At 40.2% G+C, this 23,614-nt stretch overlaps 3 protein-coding genes and 1 pseudogene across 4 annotated transcripts; 3 read left to right on the top strand and 1 right to left on the bottom strand.

The window, feature by feature from the left end:
* The first annotated feature begins 1,529 nt into the window (after positions 1–1,529).
* LOC116263575 (uncharacterized) lies at positions 1,530–2,492 on the top strand. Its single transcript, XM_031643312.2, has 5 exons — positions 1,530–1,616; positions 1,710–1,800; positions 1,919–1,989; positions 2,096–2,152; positions 2,251–2,492. Exons 1-5 carry the CDS (start codon positions 1,530–1,532, stop codon positions 2,446–2,448), a joined length of 504 nt encoding a protein of 167 aa, XP_031499172.1. The 3' UTR covers positions 2,449–2,492.
* Positions 2,493–4,883: 2,391 nt separating this feature from the next.
* LOC116264649 (uncharacterized) lies at positions 4,884–6,614 on the top strand. The gene is made up of 5 exons (XM_031644982.1): positions 4,884–5,298; positions 5,384–5,474; positions 5,627–5,697; positions 5,911–5,967; positions 6,086–6,614. Exons 1-5 carry the CDS (start codon positions 5,212–5,214, stop codon positions 6,275–6,277), a joined length of 498 nt encoding a protein of 165 aa, XP_031500842.1. The 5' UTR covers positions 4,884–5,211; the 3' UTR covers positions 6,278–6,614.
* Positions 6,615–14,010: 7,396 nt separating this feature from the next.
* Positions 14,011–15,369, top strand: LOC126410547 (uncharacterized). 2 transcript variants are annotated; one of them, XM_050080601.1, is made up of 3 exons: positions 14,033–14,515; positions 14,856–14,901; positions 15,010–15,138. In XM_050080601.1, exons 1-3 carry the CDS (start codon positions 14,311–14,313, stop codon positions 15,098–15,100), a joined length of 342 nt encoding a protein of 113 aa, XP_049936558.1. In that variant the 5' UTR covers positions 14,033–14,310; the 3' UTR covers positions 15,101–15,138. The 2 variants fall into 2 exon arrangements, 1 of the variants encoding a protein (XP_049936558.1); XR_007574733.1 differs by lacking the exons at positions 14,856–14,901; positions 15,010–15,138 and adding an exon at positions 15,145–15,369 and having other exon boundaries at positions 14,011–14,515.
* Positions 15,370–19,160: 3,791 nt separating this feature from the next.
* The window catches only part of LOC116263971 (rust resistance kinase Lr10-like), a 39,643-nt pseudogene continuing 35,189 nt past the window's right edge, over positions 19,161–23,614 (bottom strand).

Raw genomic sequence — 23,614 nt, forward strand, 5'->3', positions numbered from 1 at the left:
GGAAAGAGAAAGGGAAAAGATCTTGGGCTTACCGCCGCTCGCCTCGCCGGAAACAGCCACCACTCCGATGCTTAAGGCGCTGACGAAAAGGAGAGGAGTCTTCATAAAAAAGAGTGGCGACTCATCTTTTACGTTTGGCTGAAGGCATCGCAACCAACATGTGAGTGTGCTAGGAGGTTCTTTCAACGCTCCTTTTAACACCCTTGTCCGCATGGAGACGATATTTAAAAGGTTATTTCTTTCTAAATTCAAGCATCCGAACAAAAAGAAAACCTTGTTTTCCATTTTACCTTCTTCCCGTTACTTTCTAACGCAGTTATGTGCAAGTATATAATGATCTTTTACTTACATTTACTTTCCTCAATAAATTGTGACTGACTATACCTTTTCCGACGTTTACTCACGCCTTAATAAAAATTTTTTTTTACTAATGTTCTCTTTGCACCAATAATGTCCCTTCGTTTTAGTGTCTTCAATTCGTATGAAAGAACCTTGATTCCTCTCTCCTCTTCCCTCCCCTCCTCGTCCTTCACCATGCCTTATTTTATTTTTCCTTAAAAAATTTTTGAACTTTAAATACACGTACAGCTGAAGCTTGTTATGATTAAGTTGAATTTAAATTAAAATCTGATTGAATGTTTATGTAAAACCAAATTAGACTTGAATCCAATCAGATGTCATTCCTCAAATCTGCATTCGAGCTAGTTTTTTTGTCGGATGTTAATTATTCTCCTTTTATACCTGACTTTTTTTTGAAGAAGTTCGATTGGATCCGATATTTGATGAAAGAATCTGCTTACAAAAAATTATAAATATGATTTGCACTGAATTGTTGTTTTCTAATTGCTAGTTGTCTATTTAAGCTGTTTTGGGCTGTTAATATTTTTCATAATACGTTCCATCTATCAGCAGATCAGCTTCTTTCGCTGCTTTTCCTGTAACCAGTCCTTTCTTCATTTTCTTGCCACAATAAGATCTTATAAGTATGCTTGACAGTGTTGAGCATGAATTGCAAAGGCTACCAGAGAAGTTTGCTTGGCTGCGGAGAAGAAGACGATATTTTCCGGATAATAGCGCTCTGGCACCGTCCCTGATCCCTCCCTCCGTCCAGGTCCTTCACGAAAACTCTGGAGCCGGCGACCCTCTTGATTTCGCTAGATCCCCAGGAGAAGGGGAGCGGGGCCCGCTCTTAGCTGTAGAGGGCCCCACAGCACAGCACCGCCATAGTCCCTGCAACGGAATGCATCGCCGGAGATTGTCGCGAAGCGCCGCGAACGTTCTACATCCTCCGCGTCCGGCCAAGCTCCGGAATGTGTTTCTCTGCTTCTCGACCATGAGAGAAACAGAAGACCTCCGTAGTATAAGATAGGGAACAGTGAAAGGGACGTGCATCCTCAGTTCTCCACTGCAGTGAGCAACCGGAATCTTCTTCTGCAGCTTCTTTTCACGCTTCCCTTAGCAACAACAAGGCGTCTCCGGAACAAGCCTTTGCCTGAGAGTGCCGGACTCCGGTGATAGAGAAAGAAGAGATGGTGGCCGATTACTATGCTGAACTCGGCGTGGGGCCGAACGCCTCGCCTGAGGAGATCCGAAGCGCCTACCGCAAGCAAGCCGTGGTAAGGACACTCCTCAGGATGCACGTACTCCTTCATTAGATGTGTCTTTTGTTATCGTTATTTACCTGTGTTTCCTATTCACTTTCTGTTCAGAGATGGCATCCTGACAAATGGAGGAGAGTTCCTCCAGAGCTTGCGGAGGAAGCCAAGAAGAGGTTCCAGAAAATTCAAGAAGCATATTCAGGTTGGTCGGCTCCCTCCAAATTTGATGTATCTTTCTTTTCTTATATCTGATCTAGTTTTAGTCTTCGTTCTTCGTCGTTCATATGATATTTACGGATCATTCGGTAATGATTTTGCAGTTCTATCTGACGGACGGAAGAGGAAGTGGTACAACGCAGGTCTCTACGATCCAAGCGAACAAGAGGATGAGGTAAACTCATCTTCCATTAAAATCAAATTAGCCCTGTATTGTAATTCATAAACGCGTAGCTTAACCATGCTGATTGCTTAACTAACTACCATGAAATTGAATACAGGGTTTATGCGATTTTGTTGAGGAATTGTTGTCTGTCATGACGGAAGTTCGAAAGGAGGTGCGTATATACTTATATTCTATAACGATGCAGAATATATAAGAGCCTAATATTTGAGAAGGGCAATGGTGCTCACCCGTCTTGTTGGCTTTCTGCAGAAGAGGACTTATGGGTTGGGGGAGCTACAAAATATGTTGTCCGAAATGATGGCCGGCGCCGGCGGGAGCTGGTGTAGTGGGTCGGCCGGCGGAGCCTGTAGAAGTTCGAAGAGGGCTCGCGTGGGAGACCACGGCTGCCCGACCGAAGCACCCAAGAGTCGGCCTGCCACCACACTTGTGAAGGTTGGGGGCGTCTGATCGGCGACGTCTCTTTCCTCATACGAGGACGAGAGAGAGGTAGAGAGAGAGGGAGAGGCTTATTTGTATTTAAGAAGATTTTTTTTTACCTGTTTCTTGTAAATGTAAAATTTTGGGACGGGTTAGAGCAATAAAATGAAGACTTTGCAACAAGAAACGCTCTTTCTAAGAGATGGTCTTGTTGAAGAAGCTTCGCAGATTCTTACAACATTCTTATAACATTCTCACAGTTGGCCATGCGTGCTAAATGATGATATCGTTTCACAAGAAGGAGCTCCAAACGGCTTCTGTGAATATATATTTGGTTTATGTCGAGATATCACAACAAAAATTGCGGGATCGACTCTCATATTTGAGATTAGTTCATGTTAATTGGTGTTCTTCTGGGTGTAACTTTTCCGAGTTCTACTTCAAACAAAAATAAACTAGCCTATGTTAATTGGTGTTCTTTGGGGTGTAACTTTCGGTTCTTCACTTCAAACAAATGATTAGATTCATATCTGCCCTTTCTTGAAGGAATAAAAATTCGATAGATTCATTTTCCCTTTATAGAAAAATTGAAATTCAATAGATTTATCTTTCCTTTATCGAAGTAAATTGAAATTCAAAAGAAGTACAAAAATCTAAAAACCTGATTCTGCTAAGTTTTTTGCAGTGTTTGGGCTGGGTTTTGAATAGAACTTCGTTTTTACGAAACCAGATTTTCTAATATCTAAGAGTAGTGAAAAACTGGTCTCTTATTCAATACCAGGTTTCGCAGGTGTCACCCATAAGAAAAAAAAAAAAAGCAAAGTTTTTAAAATTTGGTTTTCATGAAACTTAGTTTTTGCAAATCAAATTGGGTTGGAGGATAGTGTCATACATCATTTTATTTGATAAACATGTGAAATTTGGCTTATAATTTGAATTTTAAAAAGGAAAAGAACATTTTTTTAAAGTTCCAAATCCAAAAATTCTTGAGATGCAATTCATTTACCAATGTTCATCTTTAGTTAGGTTGTGTTAACAAAGACATTGTAATGCTTGTATGCATGAGGGCATTAACACAGACATTGTATTCGTGTTAAGGTTGGGGTGAATTTATGGCGCATTAAAATGCGCGTGTTTTATTTATTAGATGTTGTACTGTTCTTTCTTGTGTGATTACTATTCATTCTCTTTGGAACATGATGGACAGGACGTCCTGTCCATCAGATCACCTATCCTGTTCCAGTGTCAATTGCATAGTTCTTTTGTCTGTTGTTTGATGAATTTAAGAAGTGAACACCCTGTGTGTTTTGTCTGGTACTTTTTTACCCATGACATTTTGTCTGTTATGTCACTTCCGTTGAGTGTTTCTTTGAAACATATTTAATTTTCCAGTGACCAAAGGCAGTCCATAGATAGCCATGCTTGTCCATTGCAAGGGCGGAGTTAAGGTATGACTTGATGGTTTTGATTTTTTTATAAAAAAATTATATGCAAATTTTAAAAAATTATAAAAATTTTAATTTTTTTAGATAAAAATTTTGAAAACTGCTATTTTGGCCCTAGTCAAAATTTAAAAAACTTCTATTCAACCCCCTTCTTAAAAAATGTCTGACTCTGTTGTTGATTGATTGTAGACAAAAAAAAAAAAACAACAAATAAATGTAGTCTAAATGCACTTAAGATAACTGGAGCTTGGCTCATGAACAAGCTTGAGCCGAGTCATTTGCTTAACAAGTCAAGTTCGAGTTCATGAGTTGACTAGTTTAAATAATCGAGTCGAGCTCAAGCCTTAATCGAGTTTGTCGTTCTTTAATCAAGTTAAAATATTCAAATTAGTTTATGTGTTTGTTGAGCTTTAATCGAGCTCGAGTTCAACACGTAACGATGAATATGAATTCAGTTCAAACGAGTTTGTGGAACTTTAATCGAGTCGAATGAATATTAATTATATTCAAACAAGTTTGTCGAGCCTTAGTCTAGTTGAGTTCGAGCTCAACATGTAACTATCAAGTCGAGCTTGAGTAGCATTCGTCGAGCTATTCACGAACCCGAAGTTTCATTAGTCAAGCCGAACTCGAGCTGACTGACTGAACTCGGGTTCTACTTAGCTCGTGCTTGAACCCTAAATTGATTGTAACTATCGGGTCGAGCTTGAGTAGCATTCGTCGAGCTATTCACAAACTCGAAGTTTCATTAGTCAAGCCGAGCTGGAGCTGACTGACTGACTGAACTGGGGTTCTACTTAGCTCGTGCTTGAATTAGAGGCAAAACCATAATTGACCTTCCAAATACTGCGCTCTGGACCAGGCACTCTTTAATCTTTTGTATGAAGATGTCGTCATCTATTCTAAAATCATTCACATAACATGAGTAGGTGGGACGCAAACGCGTGGGACCGTTTGAAAATTTTATGTTGTGTGGGACTACATTACTTGAGCGTCGCGTTCCTCCTAATATCTGCCTCGAAGAAGGAGCGCGAAGAAGAAGGTCTGAAGCATCCGGAACGTTCTAACTTCTACGGCCAGCAGATATTTTTTCGCTTCTTCTCGACGCAACGGAGATAAAGCCGCGTTGTATAAGTATGGAACGCTGCTGTCAACCCCACTGCATGATCGATCGCCGAGTTGCCCTTCGCCTGGTTCCGTCAAGCGTTGGCCGGAAAATTACGTTTCTCGGTAACAGATGCAGCAAGCCGCTGGCTTCTTGCCTCAGCAAGAAGAAAGGTGACGACCAGAAGTCCAGAGATTAATCAGCGAGAGTAGTTGGGAGCCTCGTGCGAGTGCGGAAGAAAGGATGATGGCCGATCACTACGTTGAACTCGAGGTGGGGCCGAACGCCTCGTCTGAGGAGATCCGAAGCGCCTACCGCAAGCAAGCCGTGGTAAGCAGGAACGTAGTTTTTCGTCCATCTACATTTGCCTTCCCCCTGTTTGGTGCTGCTTTTACCGGAAGATATCGTTTTTCAGAGATGGCATCCCGATAAATGGGGGAGAGTCCCTCTGGAAGTTGCCGAGGAAGCCAAGAAGAAGTTTCAGAGAATTCAAGAAGCATATTCAGGTCGATTTTCTTTCTCCAAATTTTAAATCCTTTTTCTCTTTACAAGCCTGTTTGATTTAGTTTTGAATCCTCCTCGCTTCCATCAACTTTAAGCTTCTTAATCTTTCCGCTCATGTTTATAACTATATTTCCATTAAGTGATAATTTTGCAGTACTGTCGGACGGACGGAAAAGGACGTTGTATGACGCAGGTCTCTACGATCCAACGGAAGAGGTGGACGAGGTAAAGTAATTAAAATTAAATCAAACCCTCCTTCTTAGACAGTAGCCGGCTCCTTTTTAAACATGTATGTAAAACAAATTAGACTGTATTTTCTTGAAAATTTTCTCTACGTAAATAGTTCTAGATTTTCTTCCTTTTCTTTTCTTTTTTTTTTCTGGTGTTCTTGGACTATCTATCTATCTATCTTTAATAATTTCGCAATGAAAAATACAGGGCTTCTGTGATTTTGTTCAGGAGTTGTTCTCTTTAATGGCCGAAGTAAGAAACGAGGTATGTTTAGATCTTCTTTCTTATACTATAATAGGCGATTGTAGTTCTGAGTCGATCCTGAAGAAATAGATCTTCGACTGGAGCTTATTTATTCATTTCTGCTTCTGTTGTTATGCAGAAAAGGAGTTATGGACTGGGGGAGCTACAGAGTATGCTGATGGAGATGATGGATGGTCAGGATCCATGTGACGACGAGTGGGTCTCCGCGTCCCGAGGAAGAAGAGCCAAGAGGGCTCGAGGCGGCGGCCATGGCTGTCGGGATGCAGTCGGGGGAAGGTCTCGTGCACCGATGAAAGTTGCGATTGTCTGAGAGAGACCCGTTTTGATAAAATTGACAAAATAGTTGGGACTGTTCATGTAAAATTAGTAGGTTGAGCAGGTACCGGAGGTTTGTAGAGGGAAGGAATTTTGAGCGGCGTCTTGTAAATGTCTAAAAGTGAGACGGAAAATTGCAAATAACACTAAATTTGATGGTGTGTCCCTGCATTTACTCTTGCCGATTGTCTTGAAGAGGCCACCGTCGTCCCCTGATCTGTAGAGAACGTTTGATTCACCCTTGTACGAACGTCTAGAGGGGACACGAATGCCCCGGACAGGACGTTAGGAACAAGGCGTCCAGATCTTGGCCGCATCCTGAATGAATCACGAAACCACATGTAACAAAGCACCCACATAGAACTTGATGGGGTCGAATGTAAGTTGTGAAATGATCAGGTCCGATTAACCATACTTGCGTTTGAACATGTGAAAGCTACTAATAAGGAGCACTAGGAATGACTGGAGAGATCATACTCTCGATTGGCTCCAAGTTTTGTTGAAGATCTACATTTCTTTTATATAATTTAAAGGTACAAAACAAGATCTATATCTTGTAAAGTTACAAGTATCTAGGCAGCTGTAACCGTGGCAAAAAGAGAGCATCGCTACGTAGAGCCCGCCGGTGGAAAGGGCTTTAATTAACTTGAAACCTATGGAACAAATTCTGAATTGATGTGTAAAGTTATTCTAAATTGATGTGTAACTTTACACATGGTGCTATTCCTGTTGGTGTGTTTGTGTACAGGCATGCACCCGCATGTGGAATAATCTAGCTCTGCTACATGTAGAACTGAATATTGTTCACGTGACAGCCCAATATAAACATTTTTCATCAAGGTGACCAAATTATAGTTTCAAAAGTTTGATAGGAGATAAAATATCATTTTCTGTCTCAAGCACACATATATATATATGTATATATAATGAGAGAGAGAGAGAGGAAGGGAGAGAAAAATTGAAATCCTTCTGCATTCCGTCCATCCAGTAATGAGGATTTCAGTTTCTTTTAAAGAGACCTTGCCTGCGAACTGCTGGCCTTCTGGAATGCGAGGACTAAGGCACTTCAATTGTTATGAGAAGGCGGAAAATTCTCATCTCAAGAATCCTTCTCCTTGCACGTCTTTGATGTGGAGGAGCAGTTTGAGATTAATGTTGGGAGAAATGTCACCGTCAAGGCTGCGTCATAGAATAAGAGAGCAGCTGAAATTTCCATGGTATTTGGTGAAGACATGTTCAAAAGATATTCAACAGGTGATGTTACCAGCCATTAAGGCCGATTCAAGGAAAAGGGTACGTCGTCCTCGAAACCTAAAAACAGTTGGACGAATAGATCAGCAGGACGTTTAGGTCGCTGCTGACTGCGACGTATCCTCCATCCAATAGTCATCATAAAAAATATTCTCATGCTGTTCATCCTATCCTTTTGGGGTTCAAAGACTTTTTCATGGAAAGAAGTTAAGAATTTGATAAGCTCAACTGCATCTCTTAAACACGGTTCTCCCTCCCTCTTGAGAAGTTTGAAAAAAAAAAATGGTTAAACTTGAGAAGGCTGGAAAAAAAGAAAAAGTTGGGGTCACTTAGGTGTGTTTGATAGCCTTGGATTTGAGACCCTCTAAGATCCAACCTTAAATCTGATTTTTCTCACTGCAAAACCGCTAAACAAAGATCTTAAGTCTGAATCTTGGTTTAATCTACGATCCTTAGTTTGATTGATAAACCATGGTTCTTCTGTTACATCAGCAAAAGCAAGCCACATCACAGGATCCATAGATTTTAAGTCAGAAATCAAAGGCTCCTTAGAGAGCCAATGTTGAGCCGATATTAAGATGTTCTGTTGGTGGAAAGTATGTTTTGTTAGAATTATGCACGATTACGTATTAATTACCACAATAATACATACTTATTTTCCATAATCTAGAGCTGGCAGCATTTCGTGCTTCGGAAGCAACTTTCGTCAAAGTTGAGATTTAACAGATCATGTATTATATATGACAATCAAGCTAGCTATTGTACTTACTTCTCTTATTCACTTTTTCGAATCACATTTAATAAAGGAGGAGGAAAAAATAGATGCACGAGCAAGATAGGGTTGTTGCTTATATTTAAGGGTGACACTTTTTTTTCGTGACAATAAAAGGTGAAAGGTTGACCCTCTAATGCTACTCTTATGGAACAAAAGGAACATAAAGAGAGAAAACTAGTTATACCAAACTCATGATTAATTAGGCTGCAATGACCTCATAAAAGATCCTCTTGTTGAGTGGGTTCATATTAGTTGAAACCATACAATTGAAAAAGAAAGTAGTAGTTTTGCTTCATTAGGTTTCATTTGGTAGTCAACATAATTACTGTTCAAGCATATATCAGCGGGTGAATTGACTCCACAAGGGCCAATCTTTCAGTGACACGTGCCACTCGTTAGTAAAAGCAAAGTATTTTTTTTTTAAATTTTTCCAAAGAAGAAAAAGTAAAACATACTTTTATGTGTGGACCCTTTTCCACACAATATGGTGCTGCCTCCTACCAAAGCAGAGCTCTTAGAACCAACCCCTACCATGCCAACAACCTGCACCAACCAAAGATACCGAACCCCTTATTTTTATTTGTCCCTTTCTTCCACATTAATCAACCTATAAAAGGACTTCCCCTTTATTTCTACACCACATTGCCTCACAGAGTCCTAGAAGTTGCTCTTGGAGACAAACAAAATGAGCCAAGTTAGACATCTTAATCTCTACAACTTCCTGTTCTCTCTGGTTTTGCTTGCTGCTTCATGGAGCCTCACTCAGAGCGCAATCACAGAGAAGCTTGACAACACCACACAGAAACTGGAGGACACCACACCCCCTTCAGCAGTGACGACTCCTGACTGTACAACGTGTGCAACTTGTCCGACTCCATGTGGTGGATATTTGCCGCACCCACCGCCGGAACCGCCCAAAGAGGAGCAGCCTCCGTCGGTGCACTGCCCATCCACGGACCCATCAGCAGGGTGTTTGCCCCAGCCTTACTACTACACTACTGGGAACCCAAACGCTTTATACCCATACAAGCCTTATAATTACGAGTACTACAATGGATGCGAAACTCAGGCGCAGAAATTGCCTATGATTATGGTGCTGATTGCAGTGTTGTTGTCCTGTTGGTATTAGCTTGAAGATGGTTCTGAAGATGAGTGACTGCAGTCAATCTGCCCAAATCTTGCTCTTTCTTGTACTTCAATGCTTGTGGTTAGTTAATAAGAACTTAGTTTACAGTATGAGAGAAACTCCTAATTGGTGAATAGCAGCAGGATACGTGCTGTCTATCCAATTCCCAAACCAGTGATTTGGGAGTCTTCTTAGTAAGGGACAGAGAGAGTTTATAGTTTATGCCAATGCGACGACTATAAATGACGCAAAAGTGAAAGTGTTCCTCTTCCTGTTTTATCCCACGTATGCAACACGCCTAAATGGTTGACTTTCCTTTGATTATTGAAAGAAAATAACTATGTTAGCAAGCATTTCCTGATTTTAATATCTAATTAGGAGGTGGACCTTCACTTGCAGGAAGTGGGACGTGCTTGGCTTATGGAATGGATGTCGATTCTTTTAGATATTTAATTTTTTTATGTATACTTCCTCTTCAAAGCATTTATTATATATGTGCGGGGTTCATTATGCAGTACTTCATGTTGCTACACAAATTTGTATGCTATTTGGCTGAAGTAGCCAGTCTCCAATATACACAGATGTAGTGATCTGCAAATGATCGAAGAACTGACCTTGTAATCGATGCCTCTAGGGGGTCACATTCGCTAAGTTTTGTGAATCACTTTGAATATATGCCGTAGTGAGATTACTGAAACTTTCTTGATTTGCCGCTCGATTGTTGGCAAAAGTTTCGACTTCTGTAATCAAGAAAGTTTCGTTTTTGCATTATTAAAACGACTATATATATATATATCATATTGAATTGCAGAAAACTTTTCCATCAGGGAAAGGTAAATTACATGGCATCTCTATTAATCTAAATCAGGTAGTATCAGTCACATGCCAAAACACTTTCTTCTGTATCATAATCATCCCCGCCGGTTCTTGTGAAAGTATGATGCAGTGGACAGCTGATATCATAAACAGCAGATGTAGACCGCCACTCTAGAACCCAAACAGTGGAGCTTGGATACGGATTTTGCAGCTCGTGTCTGATCCGGATGCGACTTCGACTATGTTTAGCAGTACTACTGGATCTTACGTGTTTGAATCCCAAAGCTGTCATTCCCCGTGGTCACTCTTCTTCCAAGCTTTAATTTCAAGTAGAGCAGTAAGGGCTCTGTCATGGCGATGCTCTTTACAGGAGCCTTCCTTCAGCAAACCTGCACATCTCCATGATGGTCTTCGAGGTTGGTGTTATGAAGGAGAAATCCATCAATTATGTCTAGTGTTACATGGGAATGCTTCATCCTGCCCCCCATTTTAATTCTCAATCTTAAAACCCCACCGACCATGGTGCCCCTCTGTAAATGTCTAGTAGCAAAAAAGCATCGCTGCAGAAGGCTGCTTTGGCTGGAGCTTTTCCTGCCGATTCAAATTCTTCAATGCAGCGAAGCTGGATTGGGAACATGAAGACCAAGAATTAGTACATAGATTTGAAGGGAAAGTTTGTGTACCGCATACAAAAATATACAGATTTCATGTGATAGGCATAAGTCTGATCATCGACCAATATATATAGTCTCTCAAGTTCTTAACCAGATGCTGTCATTGTCAACAATTTATCCAAGCCTCCAAGTTGCAGATCATAACGAAGTACCAAGCGTTAAACTCATGGTTCTCGTTGGAGCAGGCAGGATGTTACTGTGCCTGACCCTGCTTGTCACCTTGCACCCTGCCTCAGAGCTCCTAGCGGTTCCATCCACCCGCAAATTCAAAACTTTGATGGCAACCTCTGTTCCATAGTGATCCCGAAGCAAGTTGGATTCATTGAAGTTGTTGATGACTCGTAGCAGATCAACTGTGAGACCATTCTGTGCTGCATAATCAGGTGGTTTCTCACTGGAAGAGTGATTCTACCCCTTCTTCCTCTAGAAAAGAATCATGGTGAGCAACCATCAAAATCTGTTGATGCTCATGGACTGACCCAACCTGCTGCTCAGGTTATAGATCTCAGGCGGAATGGTACCCGTGATTTTGCGTTTGGATTTTAAGCCTGGTGTTGGCGTATAGAAGCTTGGATATGCACACCAGTTAAGCACATTGAAAAGTTTAAGTTTGTCGTTCAAAACTTTCACAAAACTGATAGATATTTCTGAAAGATCATTAAAAGAAAGAGGTGTTTGAGAAATGCGAGTAGACTCCGAACGACATCTGAATTAGAAGCGAACTGAATGCTTCTTTAAGTCCAGTCACACTATTAAAGCCATCTACTTTGTCAAATAAAATCTGATCTAATTTTATTCAGATCTTTACTTAGAAATTATCATATTAAAATAACTTGTGAAATTTAGCGAAAGCGTACTTAAGATGCATCTTTAAGTCATTCGTGGAGGGCAAAATTTCCTGGTGCAGGATTGCTTTAAATTGATAAACGTGGATATCAAATTTTAATTTTGCAATTTTACCTTTTAACTTTTACAACGTACGTTTACCAGTATGAAGCCGTTTTGGTTTACATAGGGCAAATAAATTAATAAATTTTAAAGAAAATGTAAACCTTTTTCTTTCTATAGTTTCTAACATGAAAAAAGAACTGCTTTTTACAGCATTAAGCTGAAGTTCTATTCTTCAATTTCAACTTTGGAGGGCGTTTGATGGTCTCAACTGTTTGTGATGTTTGAAGTGCTAAAAGTTTAGTTGGACTTCACAATTTCAACTTAAAATATGAAAAAGGAATACGAATTCCCTTTGGAAAAGTAAATAGCTTAACCTGACCTATTTTTCCTGTATTTTGGCAACCTGAACGAAGTGGGAACAAAAAAAATTCAGACTCGTAAAATTCACCCAGATGTCAGCCGCCCCAACTTTAGTTAGGAAAGGAGAATATGCTCTTGCTGTCGACGCCATGCCTTTTCTGCTACCTTCCTGAGTGCAATACAACTTTGAATCATGAATTTTCGTTTCGTTTCATCTGCTGATCTTAATTAACCTTTCATCCCCCACTCATCTTCTGCCGCCTCCTCCCCACCTCCTACATGTGTCCAAATTCCAGAGATTGAACAAATCTGCAACGGACAGAGCGGTCATTGTCAGGTACTGCAGTGATGAAGGTGATCCCGTTCACAAGAGAAAAACTGAAACTTCCAGTTTAAATTTAAAAGGTCGTCGCTTTAAAACTCATTTGGAATATATATATATATATATATTGGTAAAAACCAGACCTTTAATTTTTGTTTAGAATTTAAATAAATTTTAGACATCTTAATATGTTTATAAAACCTATTATGATACAAAACATGCTTTGAATCAAGTTATTTTTATCAAGAATGTTGATTTTTCTATTATCCAAATGTTGTTTATTATAAAGACACCACTAAAACCCAAAAAAATAGTCAACTTAGTATATATTTTGCATCAACCTTAAGATCATATTTGGTTTGATTAAAAAAAAGAACTTTAAATATAAAAATTTAAAGAGTTTGGTTTTTATTTGTGTTATGTTTCTCACTCGCAAAGGTTTTCTGGAGGCTACAAATTTATAAAATATTATCGATCGTTGAATTTTATATCAGCTAAAATATCTTAGCACATCAGATTTTGACGGTTTAGAAATCAATTCCCACTAAACCAACCCCATGAAGCACATTTACAAGGTTAAAATTAGGGGAACAAATAACGTACTATCGTATTTTTCACAGATTTTATACAAATGGTGTAAGAGTTTCTACAGTCCATCCTTCCGATATGCCTAGAAGCAACACTGGACTATGTTGGGGCTTTATTACTAAGACAATCTTTTTCACATGGATTTTTTTTTGTAAACATTAGCCAATGCTCAATTCAAGTTCGTAAAAAACAATTGAGGACATATCCTAGCATGATTGGAGCTGCATTAGATTTTCAATTTCTTTGAATGAATTCAGATCTAAGTGGGAAAAAAAGACAAATTTTCATAATGAAGATTAGAACAGACTAGCTACCTACCGATGATGTGCTTTTATTACATTAATCTCAACATCTGCCAATTCATCAATAAAAGGTGTTGCCGAGCTCAGTTAAAACTATTTTTCCACTTTACTGGTGACGGAATCACTGCTACTTCAACAAAACACTTAGTCTATAAAAATATTTACTTCAGAGACACAGAAGCATGCTACTGTCTCTAATTTATTGGCCTTTATATGTGCTTAGGTAAATGAAAGAAGACCTTGCACACTTCAATGTTCTTTCTGCCATTTTTCTCTGCATTTCTTGAGAATTCTTCCTCAAGTTATGGTCGTGCAAGCACATGCACCTCGATTAAGTGCACACAATAAATGCACGCCTCCGTCTTATCTGCCAAAGAAGCCGTTTCATGATTAATTTGACTGTTACATTGTATACACTGTAAATTTTAGCTGTTTGACCGTTTTCTCGCATTTTTTTTTTTTACCAACGTAGCTGCAAGTTTTTTGTTTTACAGCAACACAAATGGCAGAAGATGGGTTGTTTGATTTGCTCGGGAACGGAAAAGGGCTAAAAACTAATGTTATATTGTGCTTCAACTGCTTATTTGAAACAAATCCAAACAAATCAGTAGCTACATGCCGTCTTGTATAAAGAAATGATCTTTTTTTGTTTGTTTTGCAAAAGTCTCAAATAAATGGTCCATAAAGTTTTTCTGCTCAAATATTCTGCTTTACTCCTCCTTTTCCTTCTGCTTCCTTTTCCCTTCACTCCCTTCTCCATGAATGGCATAAAGTCAAGAAGGGTGGGGGGAATAGCTACAGTGTTCTCCTCCTTGCCAAATTCTTTATCTCCTACTCCTCCTCCTCTTTTTCCAACAGGGGCTTAGACGATAACTGGTTTCTTCGCTGGTCCTCTTTTCTCCGATCTCATCTTCTCTACAATCATGGGGGTGATGAACAGAATTCCCCTGCAGTGGCCCTCCTTCCTATGCGTGGCATGTTGGGTGCTGGCAGTTTCGAATATGGCGGATTCTGCAATGACGATTTCCGATCAAACAACATACAATTCGCCATCGACATGCCAATACCCTTGCCTCCCTCCGCCAGCGTCCGTGATAAACTGCCCGCCACCACCGTCGCCGCCTTCAAGTACGTACTCTCCGCCTTCAAGTACGTACTCGCCCCCTTATCAGCCAGGTCCTGGTTACTACTACACGCCACCGGCCGGCTACTACCCTCCGCAGTTTCCGAGCTACCAAGCACCGCCTCCCCCCGATCCAATCCTGCCTTATTTCCCGTTCTTGTATAGGCATCCGCCACCTTCTTCCTCTTCGTCAACCAATTTGTCATTTGAAACGATTCGAAGCTTGGCCGTGGTTATTCTTGCCCTCTGTTTCATTCTATGACTCTATCTCTGTTACTTGCTAAAGGCTTCTCTTTGCAACTAATACGAGTTATGTGCTTTTGACATGCCTGAAACAATTCTCAGGTTTTCTTTTATGTGCCTCTGTGCGAGCGCGAGAGATAGACATTAGGTACTCAAATTGTTTTTTCTTGTTTTGTTTTCTTATAATTCAGAGGTCTAGTTAGTGCATCAGATATATTTTTAGTTTTATTTTTTTTTCTTTTGTTATAATTTGAAGGTTAATTATCAAGGCGAATGGAGGGATGGACGTGTTAATCAGTGACGTTATGGGATGCTTAAAAAATTGTAGTTGTCCTTGTTGTTGTTGATGCTTCACATCAATAGATTATGACCCTGTATCTTCATGTCTCAGGAATCAATGGAAATTTCTACCGTTTCAGAAACTGCTAGTCCTTCGTTGTTTGCTTGTTCTATTATAGAAGGATATGGAACAGGGACATTCTGAAAGAGGCATGAGTCCCTTCCTTTTTTTCTTATCTTTTGAGTTGTGGGGTTTTTTCAAGGCTTTTGTAGGAACTGAATCAATTGATTACTCTGTCAATATTGGGCATCTGTCGTTTGCCGCCCAAAAAAATATCATCCATAAGAATGGTACCTACAATTGAATTTTTCAGGAGATGCAGATGAAAGAGTGATTTAGAAAAAAAAAAGTGAAGATTCTTTGAATGGATAAATGACGAAAATGTCCTAACAAGGTGCACCCTGACGGAGAAATCGATTTAACAATTGTTGGTACGTAATGAGGCCATCGATCTCGCTTGGTATGCTCGAACACTCACCGTGTACTCTCATTTTCTTAGCTTCACGAGAGTTGGGCCTGTGCCTTTTGCCGCCTTGGGTCTCATTGGCTGCCAAATTTTAATGGTTCCAGATCTGAGTCGTATGGGTCACTACAAGGACCCAAGCCCTCTTGGCATTTCCAGTCCACCCTGTTCATAACTTGAAACTGAGGATGGAAAACACTAAAAAAAGGGCGTTTGGATGACACCCTCCTGTAGTCCAGTTTTGTAAAAGCTAGGTTTATGAAAACCAAGTTTTTTTAATGAGTTTTAGAAACTTTTGTTTCTTTTTTGGTTTGGGCTAGTTTTTTGAAACTAATCAAGTTTTGTCAAAGCTGGGTTTTCTCAAAACCAGTTTTGATGGCATCTAAACACTCCAAATCCTGGTTTTCAAGTGACACCAAGCACCCCCTTAAGGTAAAGAAAATACTTTCCCCAAGCTTAAGCAACTAACATTTATCATGAGATTCTCTGCCTGCCCAACCTTAATTAAATACAGCCTCTATATGAGAATTATGCTTAGCTGTCCTTCCCCGGGACTAGCTACTACTATTTAATGGCAAATTTCTGCACAGTTATTTCGATTGCTTCCCAGTTTCCACATTGAATCGGCAAATCTGGAGAAAATTTGCCAACTTTTCATACTCGAAAAAGTTGCTGAATAACCCTCGTAAGTCACTTGAAACGATTCCTCCTCTTTCTGCTAACATGCTCTGTTCCTGTAAACCTTCCCTTCCCCCCCAATTCTCTTCAAGTTTACCTCTACAAGGTGAGGCGGACAAATGGCTGCCCTTTGCATGGTACAATTTCTATATTCAAAGCGAAACAGGAGGCACTAAAGGTAGCAGATTAAGTAGTTCCCTTTTAGCACTCTAAATTGCTTGATTAGATAAGTCATCGATTAATCACTAAGTATTCATAAGAAACTGTGTTAAGTCTTGGGGAACGATCGCATGGGGCGAACACAGTGGTGCGTGTGGATGCATTGGATCGTGGAAGAATCAGATTAGCTGTCTATGTCCTTATATGACAAATTTAACATCGCTTCCTTCAAGTTTACATCAAACTATTTAAAGTTAAACTGCGGAGTCAGCTAGCCTAGGTAAGGATTCAAGTTATTGCTTAGGATGGCTGAAAAGGCAACTTGGCTTTCATTGTAAGTAACCTGAAAGAGCAAAAAGTGAGAAAGATGATCTTCCCTTTAATTTCCTTCTTAATACCAGGAAAAGGCAAATTTTCCTCTGTATTCCACGCATCCACACTGGTTTTTCCCCCTTTTTTTTTCGGCAGAGTCCAGAATCATAATCTGAATACACACACACACAGATATATATATATATATATATATATATATATATATATGATGCAATTAATGGTCAGGTCCGACCTAGAACTTTGTCCATAACAGTTAGAATATCTCCCTAGATTTCATTTTAAATTTGACGTTGTTCATTAGGACTGTGGCAATCGTCCCACCTATACACATTTGCATTTGTACAAGTCAGTATTCAAAGCCAAGCAACCAGACCATACTGAGCCTTAAACTGCTCGGGCAATATCCTGGACCCCGTCACTCAATATTTGGCTTTTGTATTTGAAAAAGTTCTGGCACGAGCCGAGGTTGGTAAGCACAGCTAGTCTTTGTTTTAAGTTCACTGAGAGTCAACTTTCTAGAGAACATTAATATGTGTAAGTTGAAGCATAGCGGAAGCACCTAATTCAAGCACTGAATATACAAGCCCGAGTAAAGGGATGGGAGGATGGGTGTGGGGTTTCAGCCCGCTTGTTGAGCTATAAGACCCACGTAGCAAATTTGCAATCCCAGATGGTACTTTCAAGGAATGAGCAAAAGCTCCTGCTTGACATTCTTGGTATGTGACTGTCTTTTAAATCTGCTCCACTGAACACAAATTTATTTCCATATAGCTAAACCCAATGATATGGAAGTCCAAGACAGGCGTTCCCTTTGCATATCTCGGTACATGTTTACCTTCCTGAACAATCGAAATTGGCTGATGTGTAGAATATGCAGATATCCACTAATCTAGTTGACACCAGAAGATCACAACGCGCGCGTCCAAAATTCCTAATATATTGCAACAATCCCAAAATACTCTTCCTCGTCCCTGTTCTGGTTTCGCTTATGTATCACACTCATCGGCATAAGTTTGCAATCCCCCAGAACTCATTGGCTACATTTAGTTTACACAAAAACATTATTTCTTTGTTGAAAAGAACCACAATTCCTACAAGTCTGCTAAGATCTTTCACAGGAAATTTTGTTTTGACAACCATGAAGGGTACCTCCAGAATGGGACAAGTGCTTCCATTTACAAGCCATCATCAACATGAACAAAGGAATAAGAGAATGAGCATGAAACGTCAACTTAGATGGACCAGTATTACTGCCTGTTAAACATTTACTCGTGTGAAAGATTGCTGAAATGATCAAAACATACACTCGATGCTTGCTTAAGGCCATATGCTTATTCCATCTACGGAAGTCCTTAAAGAAACTTTTGGTTGTTTCTTGAAAGCATCTCCAATGAGAAGACCATCAAATCTTCTCCACATGATAACATGTTAAGGGGAATCTCCTGTCGCATGAGCGTCAGTGTTGCCAACAAAATCAAAGCAATCTCTGGATCTAATAAGCTAACCATATCTTGTTATTCAACTGACTTAATATATGCATGGAGGAGCTTGAGGAGAAGCCATCAAGAAATGAAGTGAATAACCATCATTTCTCACGACGTGATACGATCAAGGAGAAATTAAGAGATCAGAAACAAGGCACGATATTATGTGAATCGGATCATGTAATTCACTAGCTTGCTTGTTTAAAAGTATGAAGATTGGAATACACAAAACCCAGAAAAAAAAAAAAATTTCAAACATGAAATACCGATAAGACGATATTCTTTACGCTGCTTCGACCTGTACCAGTAGAATTTGGCCCAAACAATCCTTGATTCCTGCCTTATTAATTTTATCTCACGACTAAAATGTCCATTTCATTACTAATAGCAAAATTAAAGACAAAAAATGTTCATGGCATCACTCGCAATATTACTAATATACACAAGCAAACTCATTTGCATGTCTCACCAATACATTGTATTATGAATCCACAGTCCTGAGACTTCATTTGCATGCCAGGTACCAATATCCAATTAAACATTATAAGATGCCATACTTTTTTTAGGCTATATTCGGGTGAATCCAAGTCTGACTGGCATATGTTGAAACTAGCTAAATTAGATTAAACCACTTTTATCCGCCTAAAAGTTATAGAGTATGATCTCAAGTTGTAAAATCGATTGGAATCGGACTGCGAACATCACGGGGTCTTGTAATTCAAAGCACAATGTTGGGTCTAAAATTTTCTCCAAATCATACGATAGCGACCCGGAATACTACCAGGTTGGTGCTCCTGATTTGTGAACGGACCTTTTAGTAAGCACGTCCCCGTTCTTGTTCTTCGATCCATTTGTAGCAGCAATATTTCAAAACTATACTGAAAATAGGAAGGTGTGGGCACCTAGAAAGTAGTAGGCTTCAAAATAGGAAATACTGGAAAGCATATTAACATACCTTTGTAGACATACCCAACGCCTTTCCTTACAACAAGTTCAATGTATATCATACACAACGATAGCCTAAGCTAGAGGTTCTCCATATATATTATATGGCACCACTACTAGAACCTGCAGAGCAATTACTTTTCGAATAAAAAGTACCTTCTTCCACATCACTTTTGCATGTTGATAGTTTATTGGAACATTCTTTATTTGACATTTCATCAGCCAACATCAAAAAGGACCTGGGAGGCAGCTGCAGGGTGTCTGAGCTTCCTTCCAGCATCTCAATAGCTTGGCTCATTGATGGACGGTTTGCTGGCGTCATCTGTATGCAGCACAAACCAACAAGCGCTAACTTCTTCACAATTTCCTCTTCAATCTCTGTGGCTTCACCAATTCCTACATCTTGTCCCTCACTCAGCCGATCCTAAATCCATGCGGGAAAGTAAGTTTGGCTAGAACCAGCAAGCGCAAACACATCGTGCTTCCTTGTTCTTTCAACCATTTGCAGCAGCAATATTCCAAAACTGTACACATCGACTTATAGGAAACCCCACCAAAGTTTCTAGAGACCTGTTCTGGAGCTATGTAACCTATGGTCCCTCTGTAACCACTGAGGGTCATAGTGTTCTGCGTTGGAGAAAGCTTTGCCAGGCCAAAATCTGAAATCTTGGGACAAAAGTACTCATCGAGCAAAACATTGTGGGGCTTGATATCAAAATGTAAGATACACATGTCACATCCTCGGTGGAGATATTCTATCCCGCGTGCGATGCCTAACGCTATTTTATATAGCATCTCCCAGCTAAGCATATGATTTCTGCCATTATTACCAAGAAATATGTGCTTGTCTAAAGACCCATTGGGCATGAATTCATAGACAAGAGCCCTTGTGCGGCCCTCCGAACAAAAACCAACTAGACGAACTATGTTGACATGATGAATTCTACCAATGGTAGAAACCTCATTGATGAAATCCTGGCCACCGCACTTGGCTTTCCCCAATAACTTCACCGCAACAGCACGACCGTCAAATAGGCTGCCTTTGAAAACGGAGCCAAAACCTCCCTACCCCAGTTTCTCCCTAAAGTGTCCTGTTATTATCTTGATTTCTGGATATGAATACCGTCTTGGCATGAGAATTTGGCATTTCTGGAGCAACTTCTCTACATTGTCTGATGGAGAATATTTGTTCTTAAGTTTGTATATCAGCAATCCGACAAGAACTAATATGCCCAAAATTCTTGGCACAATGCCGAACACTGGTAACAAAAAAGACAACACTGACAAAACGTGACCCGCAGTACTAAAAGGAAAAATTTCAAATCAGAGCGTGTGTGTGTGTGTATATATATATATATATATATTGAACCACTTGTTCACTAACTGACCTAAGGCTCCAGGTCCTGCTATCCCGGCAAGCATTCGCACAGCCAGCCAAATAGCTAACGCAAAAATAAAGAAAGTCAATGCTGTTGTGAATGCATAAGTGTCAAAGTTGCAACCTGGTATGGAGGAGAACGCTTTGGAGTTGGGAGAATTTACCTAATGGTATTCTGGATTTTCGATCTGCACAAAAAGGCACGAATAATTAAAACTCAGTAAATGCTAGCAGTGGTAAGGACTATAAGGACTACAATATTTAAGGCCACTGTTTTGGGGGGTGAGATTTGTTTTTATGGAGCATTTCTGATTTGTGAGGGGATTTTATTAATCGAAAGGAAGCGTCATTGTGGGCATGGAAATATTGGGATTCGTTCTTCTTAGGCCGTTCAATATAGATTCTTGACAAATTAATCTCTGGTAGATGAGATCCAAGCTTGAGTTAGGTGTCTCCTCTTAAGTAGTTAACAAGACCAGCGTGCAATCCGGAGGTCACCAATCCCCATCCACCTCGACCCCAATGATCGTATGTATGGGGAACGTGCTATGGAATCATTCAACAAAAATAAGCCCAAGGAAAGCCAAAGGATAGGGAAATGACTGCTTACCAAAGCAAAACAGAGGGCAACCTCCGTCGATCTTGCTGTCGCATAAATGACACAGAGAACGCAAGTCCACCCGAAAACCCATCTGCAGCTGACTCGAGATGGCTGTCAGATTAAGGCCTTCCTGGTCGCCATTATTGTCGTATGAGATAACCGTAGTAGCAACGATCTGGCAGGAGCGGTCGAGTTGTTCTACTGTCATGGAGGTATTGGAAAGAAGGTAAGAACGCCATGGTACTGAAGAGGAGGAGGAGGAGGCGTTGTTGCGTGGACAGGGGAGAGGAAGGTAAGTTGCTGGGTCCAGCTGCGCATGGCCTTTAGTTTTCCTGCACCTCACCCACGTGACAGGTTTTAAGTTATATCTATAAGAGAAGATGGCAAGTCGTATAGAATAGCGAGGTAACAGGCAGACGCTGCTGGCAGAGTCTTTAGAAGCAAAATTTGTGTCAGCAATTTGAATCCAGTTCCAGTCATCGAGTCCCGACATATAGTGTTCCCAGTCCGTTGTACTGATGTTGATTTTCTTAACATGGTAGGTGCCCAGGAATCGTGGTGCCGGGTAATTCAGAGTGAGGTTGAGGAGAAGGGTGGTGTTATCCTGGCAGATGACTGGGAAGCCTGGGCATTTTGATCCTTGGAGTTTGAAGGGGTATGGAATCTCCTTCACTTCCCCGCAGCTGAACGATGGTAAGCATGTTCTCTTGTCCGTCCCTTGATATAAATCATGAATCCTACTGTACCCTCCAATAAGCATAAGGATGATTTGAAATGAGGCGATGAATGCAAACAACAGATGCCACATCACCTCACCGCTGCCTTGCGAGCGTGAGAGCAGAGCAGAGCAGAAGACTAAAAGTGGTAGCAAGATTGTGGAAGTGGTGAATTAGCCGGAGGGACACCACCCTGTGGTGCAAATTGGGCGACTAATTAAGAGCTTTTGACCTTTTCTTTGGAATGCCCTTGACCAACACAAAATAGAGATATTGACCACCGGAAAAGAAAAAGAGAGGCGCTGCACCATCTATAGGAGATATCAGGGAGAGATTAGCAAAGACCGTGGTGTTAAGATTGTTATTTTTGAAAAATTCTTCTTTCTCTTCAAATCTTTTCATTTATGAAGAGACTGTGCTTTTCTCTCTCTCCCTCCCTTTCTTTTCTAACCAAACACTAGTATCCTTGATCATTTTATGTCCCTGCTTTCCTTTCCTCTGCTTTCATCCATCCAAACTAACCCTTTCTAGTTTGTATTTCCATGCCTTAACATGTTCCTTTGATGAGTAGTGTGTGGTCGAGAGGCTTTTGTTTGAGAAAAGTTCTCCATCTAATTTATTTCGTTTGCAGATTTGGTCCCCCAGTTGGTAAATGGGATGACCTGGTCTTTTTGCAGCTGGCACTTCCGACGACGTCAATTTTGTTTTGCTTTTGACTGAATGGTAAGAAGACTTTTTTACAATCCTTATAAAAAGTTTACTTGTGGATTTTAATGGGATCATTTCATACCGCTTCGGTTCTGCACGAAAAAAAAAAAAAAAAAAAGTTCGTGCACTGGGTGACTTACGTAACCAGGTTCAAAAATCTGAAGGCTAAAAGCCGCAATAAAACCTATGAGCTGCCTCAGTAAGACCATTTCCTCCTGCCTCAGTAAGACCATTTCCTCGATTGTAATTTCTCGCAGTCTCGCTGCACCACACAGTTACCGTAAGTATCAGAAATGCTTAAATGATTAACTTGTGAATTTGCATAAAACCGAAACCCTGAATTATCAATCTTTAGAGGAAATTAGTTATGCTAATTTTTCATCTCGACTGCTCTTACAATGTTTCCTCCTGCCGATCCCTTAGAATCTTACGTATCCCACAATAACTGGTGAACCCCTCACTTCATGGAAAGCAAAGATTTGTGTACTTCAGTACTTCTCTTCAAACATCTACAACTCAATTCTTCATGCATATATACCACGGTGCGGAACTGAGATTTTTTTCAGAAGCAGGCCAAACACTTCAACCAACTGCAACGAAAGGATTTGAGTTTTGTAGGTTGGATTCAGGTAAAGCCAAACTGAACCCAAATCCAAACAATGTATGTACGCAACAAAAGATTTTCATTTCTTGCCTTCTCTCTCCACTCTTTTTTAATATATATATATATATATATAGTCTCCCCTTACAATAGTTTTGCGCTTCTTCCTCCAGAGGGGAGGGGAGGCCGTTGTCTTTCTCCCTATTTTTTTATACAGAAATACGTAGCTACCGCTGAGTAGATAGACATCACAAGAGCAGTATTTACTGTGCAACATTCTTAGCAATAGTCTATGATTCAGCAACAATTTTTAGTTTCGCAATGATTCTCTCTCTCTCTCTCTCTCTGTCTATATATATATATAGTTTGAATCGACTAGATTCTAAATGTTTCTCAATGGATGAAAGTTAAAAAATGGTCCTTGAAAGCGCCATACGCCATTGTTAAAGCAAGAT

The sequence above is a fragment of the Nymphaea colorata genome, chromosome 11, assembly GCF_008831285.2.
Source record: "Nymphaea colorata isolate Beijing-Zhang1983 chromosome 11, ASM883128v2, whole genome shotgun sequence".
Lineage (NCBI taxonomy): Eukaryota > Viridiplantae > Streptophyta > Magnoliopsida > Nymphaeales > Nymphaeaceae > Nymphaea > Nymphaea colorata.

Coding starts and splice junctions, on each gene's coding strand:
- LOC116263575 (XM_031643312.2), top strand. CDS start 1,530: ATGGTGGCCGATTACTATGCTGAACTCGGCGTGGGGCCGAACGCCTCG. Junction 1,801..1,918: donor AATTCAAGAAGCATATTCAG/GTTGGTCGGCTC, acceptor ATGATTTTGCAG/TTCTATCTGACGGACGGAAG. Junction 2,153..2,250: donor TGACGGAAGTTCGAAAGGAG/GTGCGTATATAC, acceptor GGCTTTCTGCAG/AAGAGGACTTATGGGTTGGG.
- LOC116264649 (XM_031644982.1), top strand. CDS start 5,212: ATGATGGCCGATCACTACGTTGAACTCGAGGTGGGGCCGAACGCCTCG. Junction 5,475..5,626: donor AATTCAAGAAGCATATTCAG/GTCGATTTTCTT, acceptor ATAATTTTGCAG/TACTGTCGGACGGACGGAAA. Junction 5,698..5,910: donor CAACGGAAGAGGTGGACGAG/GTAAAGTAATTA, acceptor TGAAAAATACAG/GGCTTCTGTGATTTTGTTCA.
- LOC126410547 (XM_050080601.1), top strand. CDS start 14,311: ATGGGGGTGATGAACAGAATTCCCCTGCAGTGGCCCTCCTTCCTATGC. Junction 14,516..14,855: donor ACCACCGTCGCCGCCTTCAA/GTACGTACTCTC, acceptor AACAATTCTCAG/GTTTTCTTTTATGTGCCTCT. Junction 14,902..15,009: donor GCGCGAGAGATAGACATTAG/GTACTCAAATTG, acceptor TATAATTTGAAG/GTTAATTATCAAGGCGAATG.